This window comes from Petromyzon marinus, unplaced genomic scaffold, assembly GCF_048934315.1.
Source record: "Petromyzon marinus isolate PM22_M1 ecotype Great Lakes invasive population unplaced genomic scaffold, UKy_Petmar_22M1.pri1.0 PM_Scaffold_357, whole genome shotgun sequence".
Lineage (NCBI taxonomy): Eukaryota > Metazoa > Chordata > Hyperoartia > Petromyzontiformes > Petromyzontidae > Petromyzon > Petromyzon marinus.
In genome coordinates, this window is record NW_027423343.1 from 1 (window position 1) to 10,544 (window position 10,544).

The 10,544-nt window shown below is 55.7% G+C and overlaps 1 protein-coding gene across 1 annotated transcript; it reads left to right on the forward strand.

Annotated features, from left to right (window-relative positions):
• Positions 1-4,580: 4,580 nt before the first annotated feature.
• LOC142923242 (uncharacterized) lies at positions 4,581-10,544 on the forward strand (the record flags this gene model as incomplete). The annotated part of the gene is made up of 3 exons (XM_076064179.1): positions 4,581-4,754; positions 5,058-5,820; positions 6,941-10,544. Coding segments are annotated over 3 exons (1,801 nt in total), but the record flags the coding sequence as incomplete, so codon positions are not given.

Genomic DNA, 10,544 nt, shown 5'->3' on the forward strand with positions numbered 1-10,544 from the left:
CACAGTACACACACAGTACACACACACACAGTATACACACAGACACACACACAGTATACACACACAGACACACACACACACACACAGTACACACAACAACAACAACCGCCATTCGCCACTGAGTGGCGGTGATGTCACCACGACGCTTGTGCCAGGCTATGTGCACCGTGAGGCCACGTGAAGTGTCGAACGCCCGCTGGCAGGAGGTCACTGGGCAGATCCAGGTGCCACGGGTCGACTGACTGAGATGACTGGCTGATGCACCACCTGTGCCCCCTACTGTGCCAACCTGCTGTGCTTTAGCCACCCGGCGCTCCGCTCGTTGTTGTGAGCGTCGCTCCTCCGCCCTCCGTTGTTGTTGGAGGGCGACTGCCTCCAACTGCCCAGTAGCATCCTTCACGAGCCTCCTCCACAGAGGCCGATCTTGACACCGCTGGTACCAGTCATCGGCAAGTCCACTCAGCTCCACGTCCTCCTGTACCACATCACTCCCTCTCTTCTCTAGCCCGTGCCGCGCCCGCTTAGCCCCCTCGATCCGGCCGAACAAAAGCTGTTTCGGCATGCGGTGGCTGGGCATGCGGGCTACATGACCCAGCCATCGCAGCCTTGCCCGCCGGAGGAGCTCACCGATGGGACCTTGCCCAGATCTTTCAAGGATTTGTGAGCTCCTCACACAATCCAGTCTGGTTAAACCCAGGATGGATCGTAGGCAGGCCAGCCTAAATGTTTCTAACCGGTGAAGATGTTCCATTAGGGGGGTCCACGTTTCGCAAGCGTAGAGAAGGGAGGGAATGACCGTGGCCGAGAAGACCTGAAGCTTAGTGCGGAGCGACAGACCAGGGAGCTTCCACACAGCGTTACGCAACCGATGAAAAGATATTGCCGCTCGACTGATTCGGAGTGAGACCTCTGCTCTTAAACTGGAGCCAGTCATAAGCACACTGCCCAGGTATGGGAAACTCTCCACTCTCTCCACAACTGCCCCATCACCGATTGGGAGTTGTGGGGGTGGAGTGTCTGATGGTACAAAATACCCAGGCAGGTGCTTAGTTTTGGTGGGGCTGATGGTAAGGCCCCACCTCTTAGTGGCATGCTCCAGTCTCAGCAGCAGCGTCTCCAACTCCTCCTCTGACTGAGCAGCTATTACCAAATCATCAGCATACATAACCTGGTTGAGCAATAGGGAGCCAACCCTTGACCGCACCCGGGCATCGATTAGCCTCCCATTATATCTGTACCATATGGAGATTCCCCCTGTACAGCTATTGAAGGCTTCACGAACTACGTGGTCAAAATAGATGTTAAATAATGTGGGAGCCAGAGGACATCCCTGTCGCACCCCAAGGTGTACAGGGAATGGCTCTGACTCCCGGCCACGTAGTTTTACCCGGGCCCGCTCACCATCATGAAGGTCCTTAATGATCGTGAGCAGAGGGTCAGGTACTCCAAAAGCACGAAGAACGACCCAGAGCCCAGGCCTACTGATGGTATCATAGGCCTTGACCAGGTCAATAAAGCAGAGATGTAGGTCTTGTTGGAATTCCCTACACCTCTGCTGTAGCAGACGGACAGAAAATATGGCATCTGTGCAGGACCGCCCTTTCCTTAAACCGCATTGGAGCTCCGCAAGCCTCTCCTCAGCGTGCCTGGCAAGGCAATGTTGAATAAGGACCTTTCCCGGCACACTGAGGAGTGAGATGCCCCTGTAGTTGTTACAGTCTGTGTGGTCCCCCGTCTTAAAAAGGGGGACCACTAGGGCATCCTTCCAATCCTGTGGAACCCGTCCAGTGGTCCAGACTGTTGTTATGATGTCATATAGGGCAGTCTGTGCACAAACGCCACCCTCCCTCAGCATTTCACTTGGGAGATCATCTCTGCCCGCTGCCTTTCCTGGTCTCAGACTCCGGATCGCCTTCAGTACTTCCTCAACAGATGGCACCTCAGCCAGCCACTCACAGGGGGTGACTTCTTCCAATATTTGAGGCACCGCAGCCTCAGCAGGGTCATCCTCACTTTGTGCCACGATGTTTTCCTGGCTGATGGATTTTCCCTCCCCTAGGACCTCACAGAAATTCTCAGCAAATCTGCAAACCTGTTCCTGGGGGTCAGAGATTGGATCCCCATTTTTTCCCCTAATGATGGTAATAGGTGTGGCGCTGCAGGTTACTTTTTTGATGGAGTTAAATAGAGATTTGTGATCACGGGCCACTGAGGCAGACTCAATCTCCTCAGCAACCCGCGACCACCACCCATCCTTGCAGCGCCTCACGGCTCTCCGAACCTCCGAGCGAAGGCTGCGATAAGCCTCCTCATTCTCTGACGTGGGATTCTGCAGCCGATGACAGTGGGCCTGTCGCTTTTTCTCAAACATCCTGAACACCTTCTGTCAGCCAGGGTCTCTGGGGAGGTCTGGACCGCGTACCCAAAGCAGCCATTGCAGCTGCATGAGTCACAGTCCTAAACCTCGCCCATTTACCCTCGACATCAGGAGGAGTCGGGGACGATGCCAATCCCAGCCGCAACCGATGATGAAATTCTTGCTTGCAACTTTCATCAGATAACTGAGACCAGGCCACTTTAGGTTGGAATGGGGTCCTGGGTGTACATCCACCACCGGAGCGGAAGCAGGCGCATCTTACAGATGACAGGTCGATGGTCAGAGGGCAGATCAGCTCCACGGTAGGTCCTGGTGTCAAGGACATGGGCTCGCATCCGCTGGTCCGTCACTATGTAGTCCAGCAGATGTTCTTGCTTGGACCCGGCATGCATCCGTGATGTTGTGTGGATGCGCCGATGCCGGAACAGCGTGTTGGTAATTACAAGCCCATGGGCTGCACAAAAATCTAGCAGCCTCCTGCCGTTGTTATTGAGCTGATCTGGCCCATGCCCTCCAATCACTCCAGACCAGGTGCCAGCATCATGACCAACTCGGGCATTGAAGTCACCCAACATGATGACTATCCCGAGGTGCCACTTTAGCCAGCACCTGTGACAGGAGGTCATAGAAGACATCTGACTCATCGGCTTTGCCTGCATCCCTCCATGGATGTTCGTCTTCGGTGGGGGCATAAGTAACCACGACCACCACTCCTCGCCTCCGGTTGATGGGAAGGCGAGCCCAAAGTAGCCTGGGGCTTACAGCTTCCCACACCTCACCGCCACGCTCCCACGCCCCCTTAATTTTTTTGTTCAAAAGAAGAGCCACACCCTGTTGTTTGGCAGTCTGCTGCCCCGAGTAGAGGTCTGTCCACCCCTCATGGTGGCAGGAGCCAGAGCCGGTCCACCGGACCTCCTGAATGCCACAGAGATCCAGGCGGTACCGGTCCAGCTCCCGACAGAGGAGTGGCAGCCTCTCCTCCGCAGTGAGCGTTCGAACATTCCACGTGGCCACACGTAGTGGCTTTTCGTTGTTTCTGGAGGAGCCCCGAAGGTAGAGATTCAATCTCCTGGCTTAGCCAATTGGGGTTTGGCCAGGAGACGTCATAGACGCCTGTCCCCCCGGGGCCTCCGGCACAAGCTTATTAGTTACATATTTAATTCGTGGTTTAGTTGTAATTAATTGAAGGTGGAGGGGTTACCAGCCCCTCGCACCCGTCCAGAGCCCCCGTTTAGCCCCCGTTTAGCCCCTGTGGTGGTCACAGACGCCATGAGGGGAGGAGCCAATCGGAATTGGCCCTCCCCCCACAGCACTGTCCACGACAGAGTTGCCCGTCCGGCACCGCGAGGAGGTCGGGGGTTGTTTTGCCGGACGGACACAGACACACACACACACAGACACACACACACATACACACACACATACACACACAGACACACAGACACACATAGACACACACACAGACACACACACACAGACACACAGACACACACACACAGACACACACACACAGACATACACACACATACACACAGACATACACACACAGACACACAGACACACACGGACACACACACAGACACACAAAGATCCCCCATATAGCCTGTAACAGACTGTAGGGGCAAGTGCTGTTAGCGAGCACCTATGAAGGCCAGAACGGTACACGAGGGGGTGGGTGGCCAGCACCACGCCCGACCGCCTTTGTCTCCCTAGTGGCGATGTTTACACACCGCACCAGGTACTCATTTGAGGCTGAGTCGACCTAGGGGAGGCCTGGGACCGGTTCAGATAATCGTCACTGGTGTTGGCCGTGAGCGGGAATCGAACCCGGGTCGCCAGGTTCATAGCGCAGCGTAGCGCTAACCGCTACACTATCGCACAGACACACACACACTCACACACAGACACACACACATACACAGACACACACACAGACACACACAGTACACACACACACACACAGAGACACAGACACACACACACACACCTCAATCTCCCCTCTCCCACCCCTCCCCTCCCCCCCCACCACCCCCCCACCACCACCCCACCACCACCCCCCCACCACCACCACCACCCCCCCACCACCCACCCACCCCAACAGATCTCCGGAGCGTGGCGACACCACCACCACCACCACCACCGCCACCACCACCGCCGCTGGCTCCTCCTCCTCCTCCTCCTCGCGGCACTGGGGGGACGGCAGCGGCGCTCCGAGCCACCCGGCGGACGGCTACGGCCACCGCGGCCGGAGGCCGCCGCCGCCGCCGCCGCCGCCGCCGCCGCACTACCGGGCAGGGGGCGGGTGGGCGGCACGGCGCTGGGACGGAGGTTGGCACGGCCGCGGCGGCCACGGCTGGGGAGGCAACGCCTACGACGAGTGGGAGGACGGGGAGAGCGGAGGGGAGGCGGAGACGGAGGCGGAGGCCCACCACCACCACCACCACCACCACAACCGCCGCCGCCGCCACCGCCGCGCCGGAGCCGACGAGGCGGACGAGGAGGCGGGCGAGGAGGCGGGGGAGGGGGATGAGGAGGGCGGGGAGGGAGCGGGCAGGAGGAGGAGGAGGGCGGGGAGGGGAGGAGGCGGAGTTCGTGGGGGGTCGTGGAGAGGTCAGGAGTGGGGGAGGGGCGGCGGGGGTGGTGGGGGGAGGGCGCGTGGGTGGCGGGGCGGGTGGAGCAGGGGCGGATGGGGCGGATGGGGCGGGGGCCGGGGGGGCCGCTGGTCGGGCGGTGGCGGCGGCGGTGGCGGCTGGGACGAACGTCACGGTGGCTACGGCGGCTACGGCGGCGATGGCGGCGGTCTCAGAGGTTGGGACGATGGCGGCGGTGTCGGCGGTGGTGGTTGGGACGATGGCGGCGGTGGTGGTGGTGGCGGTGGTTGGGACGGTGGCGGTGGTTGGGACGAGCGAGGCGGCTGGGACGATGGCGGCGAGGCCGGAGCCGCTGCTCAGGACGGCCGTCCGTTCCATCTCCACGGTGCCGGATATCACCACCACCACCACCAGCAGCAGCACCACCAGCACCAGCAGCAGCAGCAGCAGCAGCAGCGCGGTGGTGGTGGAGGAGGAGGAGGAGGAGGCCCCAGACACCACCAGCGCGGCAACGGCACCGGCGCCGTCGCCGCCGCTCCCGCTCCCGCTACCGGCAGCGGTGGTAGCGGTAGTGGTAGCGGTAGCGGCGGTGGTAGCGGTAGCGCCGTGTGGCACCCGGCGGGCACGGCGGACAAGGGGTTTGTGAACCTTTGTCACGAGTGGCGCCGGGCAATCAGCGACACGCGGCGCAAGTTGGAGGAGATGCAGAGGGGCGGCGGCGGTGGCGGCTCTTGGGATGGTTACCAGACCTCGTGGTCGGGATCGCAAGCGGCGAGCGCGTGGAGCGGCGGGGGCGGTGGCGGGGAGGTGGGGGGAGCCGCAGGTGGCGTGGGAGGTGGAGGAGGAGAGCAGGTGAGTGGTGGTGGTGGTGAGTGTGGTGGTGAGTGGTGGTGGTGAGTGTGGTGGTGAGTGTGGTGGTGAGTGGTGAGTGTGGTGGTGAGTGGTGGTGGTGAGTGTGGTGGTGAGTGTGGTGGTGAGTGTGGTGGTGAGTGTGGTGAGTGGTGGTGAGTGTGGTGGTGAGTGTGGTGGTGGTGGTGGTGGTGAGTGTGGTGGTGAGTGTGGTGGTGAGTAGTGTGGTGGTGAGTGGTGGTGGTGAGTGTGGTGGTGGTGAGTGGTGGTGGTGAGTGTGGTGGTGAGTGTGGTGGTGAGTGCGGTGGTGAGTGCGGTGGTGGTGGTGAGTGCGGTGGTGGTGGTGATGGTAAGTGCGGTGGTGATGGTGAGGTCTGGCAAAACAACCCTCTACCTCTTCGTTGGTGCCGGATGGCAACGCTGTGGTGGGCAGTGCCATGTGGGGGGAGGGCCAATTCTGATTGGCCACTCCCCTCATGGCATCTGTGACCACCACAGCGGCCAGATGGGGGCTCTGGACGGGTGCGAGGGGCTGGTGACCCCTCCACCTTCAATAAATTACCACTAAACCACGTCTAAGATATCTAACTAATAAGCTTGTGCCGGAGGCCCCGGGGGGGACAGGCGTCTGTGACGTCTCCTGGCCAAACCCCATTTGGCAGAGCCAGGAGATTGAATCTCTCTACCCGCGGGGCTACTCCAGAAACAACGAAAAGCCACTTCGTGTGGCCACGTGGAATGTTCGAACGCTCGCCGCGGAGGAGAGGCTGCCACTCCTCTGTCGGGAGCCGGACCGGTACCGCCTGGATCTCTGCGGCGTTCGGGAGGTCCGATGGACCGGCTCTGGCTCCTGCCACCGCGAGGGGTGGACAGTCCTCTACTCGGGGCAGCAGACTGCCAAACAACAGGGTGTGTGGCTCTTCTTCTGAACAAAAGAATGAAGGGGGCGTGGCAAGCGTGGGGGTGAGGTGTGGGAAGCTGTAAGCCCCAGAGGCGAGGGGAGTGGTGGTCGTGTGAAGTGAGTGGTGCACTGACTGAGGTTAACCTCCGCCCCCCTCTCTCTCCCCCCCCCCCCCCCCCCCACCTCTCCCCCACCCCACCCCCACCATCACCTCTAACCCAGGCTGCAGGAGGAGGCTCTCTGCTGGGCCTGGACCCCAATGGGATGGTGAGCTACCCCCAGGTGTCCAACTGGATGATGTGGGGGGCGGTGGTGGTGGTGGTGGCGGTGGTGGTGGTGGTGGCCCCTCCCACTCATCTGGTGGCGGTGCAGGGGGCACGCCGCCCGTTGCCGGGGACGATCACCACCACGGCTTCTGAGACAACCACCCTTCTCCTGCCCACCGCCTCCCGTTGGTCGATTTGTGTCACGTGGTGTCTTGGTGCCACACCCCCCTCCCCCCTTGTTACGAATCGATCGCCTCCCATTGGTCGATTTGTGTCATGTGGTCTTGATGCCGCCCCCCCTTGTTACGAATTGATCGCCCCCCATTGGTTGATTTGTGTCACGTGGTCTCTTGGTGCCACACCCCCCCCTTGTTACGAATCGATCGCCTCCCATTGGTCGATTTGTGTCACGTGGTCTCTTGCTGCCACACCCCCCCCTTGTTACGAATCGATTATCCCCCATTGGTTGATTTGTGTCACGTGGTCTCTTGGTGCCACACCCCCCCCCCCCCCCGTTGATACGAATCGTTCGCCTCCCATTGGACGATTTGTGTCACGTGGTCTTGGTGCCGCCCCCTTGTTACGAATTGATCATCCCCATTGGTTGATTTGTGTCACGTGGTCTTGGTGCCGCCCCCTTTTTTCCGAATCGATCGCCCCCATTGGTCGATTTCTGTCACGTGGTCTTGGTACCCCCCTTCCGAATCGATCGCCCCCATTGGTCGATCTGTGTCACGTGGTGCTCCGCGACAGCTGGTTGGTCGGTTTTGCGTCATGTGATCCATCGTTGGTGCCGCCCTCCCCCCCCCATTGTTCCTAAGTTGATGGCGGTTGGCCGGTTTTGGTCACATGGTGTGTGATCACATGATGGCGACATGACCATGTTATTGAGGTTATGACGTTAATGTTGATGACGGCGATGTAATGATGACGTTATGATGACGATGTTATGATGACGTTATGATGACGTTATGATGGCGTTATGATGGCGTTATGACGATGTAATGACGTTTTGATGACGTTATGATGATATGATGACGATGTTATGACAATGACGATGTAATGATGACGTTTTGATGGCGTTATGATGACGACGACGATGTAATGATGACGTTTATGATGATGTTATATGATGACGATGACGACGATGTAGTGATGGCGTTTTGATGACGTTATGATATGACGATGACGTTATGATATGACGATGTTATCATGATGACGATGTAATGATGACGTTATGATGACGATTTGATGACAATTTAATGATGTTATGATGACGATGTGTTGATGTTACGGTGATGTTATGACGTGATGACGTTTTGATGACGTCACGATGTTACGACTTGACGACATAGTGACGTTATGATGACGTTATGGTGATGTTATGACGACGTTCTGATGACATTATGATGACGTTATGGTGATGTTATGACGACGTTGTGATGACGTTATGGTGATGTTATGGTGATGTTATGATGACGTTATGGTGATGTTATGACGACGTTATGGTGATGTTATGGTGATGTTATGACGACGTTATGACGTTATGGTGATGTTATGATGACGTGATGATGTTATGATGACGTTATGGTGATGTTATTATTACGTTATGGTGATGTTATGACGACGTTCTGGTGACGTTATGACGACGTTATGGTGATGTTATGACGACGTTATGATGACGTTATGGTGATGTTATGACGACGTTATGATGACGTTATGGTGATGTTATGACGACGTTATGGTGATGTTATGACGACGTTATGGTGATGTTATGGTGATGTTATGACGACGTTATGATGACGTTATGGTGATGTTATGACGACGTTATGGTGATGTTATGGTGATGTTATGACGACGTTATGATGACGTTATGGTGATGTTATGACGACGTTATGATGACTTTATGGTGATGTTATGATGACGTTATGGTGATGTTATGACGACGTTATGGTGATGTTATGACGACGTTATGGTGATGTTATGGTGATGTTATGACGACGTTATGATGACGTTATGGTGATGTTATGACGACGTTATGGTGATGTTATGGTGATGTTATGACGACGTTATGATGACGTTATGGTGATGTTATGACGACGTTATGATGACTTTATGGTGATGTTATGATGACGTTATGGTGATGTTATGACGACGTTATGGTGATGTTATGACGACGTTATGACGATGTTATGATGACGTTGTGATGATGTTATGATGACGTTATGGTGATGTTATGATGACGTTATGGTGATGTTATGACGACGTTATGATGACGTTATGGTGATGTTATGACGACGTTATGATGACGTTATGGCGATGTTATGACGACGTTATGGTGATGTTATGGTGATGTTATGACGACGTTATGGTGATGTTATGGTGATGTTATGACGACGTTGTGATGATGTTATGACGACGTTATGGTGATGTTATGACGACGTTACGGTGATGTGGCTGTTATGATGACGGTGTTATGATGCCGTTGTGAAGACGTTGTCATGACGATGACGACGATGGTGTTGTACTGTAGTCTTTGATGTTATTTGACATTTACATTTTTTAGAGTTTTTTTTGGTTTTCTCTCCGTTTTGTATTCTTTAGCGTGACCACGGTGACGACGATGACGATGACGGTGACGATGACGACGATGATGACGGTGATGATGACGATGACGATAACGACGATGATGATGATGACGACGACGACGATGATGATGATGACGATTATGATGACGATGACGGTGACGATGACGACGATGATGACGATGATGATGATGATGATGATGACGACGACGATGATGATGACGATGATGATGACGACGACGATGACGGTGATGATGATGACGACGACGATGATGATGATGATGATGACGACGATGATGATGATGACGATGATGATGATGACGATGATGACGACGATGACGGTGATGATGACGACGATGATGACGACGACGATGATGACGATGATGACGACGATGACGGTGATGATGACGGTGATGACGATGATGACGGTGATGACGGTGACGATGACGATGATGACGATGACAATGACGACGATGATGACGATGATGACAATGACGACGATGATGACGACGATCACGGTGATGATGACGGTGATGACGGTGACGATGACAATGATGACGATGACGACGATGGTGATGATGACGATGATGACGATGATGACGGTGACGACGATGATGGTGATGATGACGACGATGATGATGACCATGATGACGATGATGATGATGACGACGATGATGATGATGACGACGATGACGGTGATGACGGTGATGATGACGGTAATGACGATGATGATGATGACGGTGACGGTGATGACGATGATGACGGTGATGACGGTGATGACGATGATGATGGTGACGATGATGGTGACGATGCTGACGGTGATGATGATGACGGTGATGATGATGGTGACGATGATGATGATGGTGACGATGATGATGACGATGACAGTGATGACGATGATGATGATGACGACAATGACGGTGATGATGACGATGCGTTACCTTCCGTTTCAACAATAAAAGTTTTACGACGTTA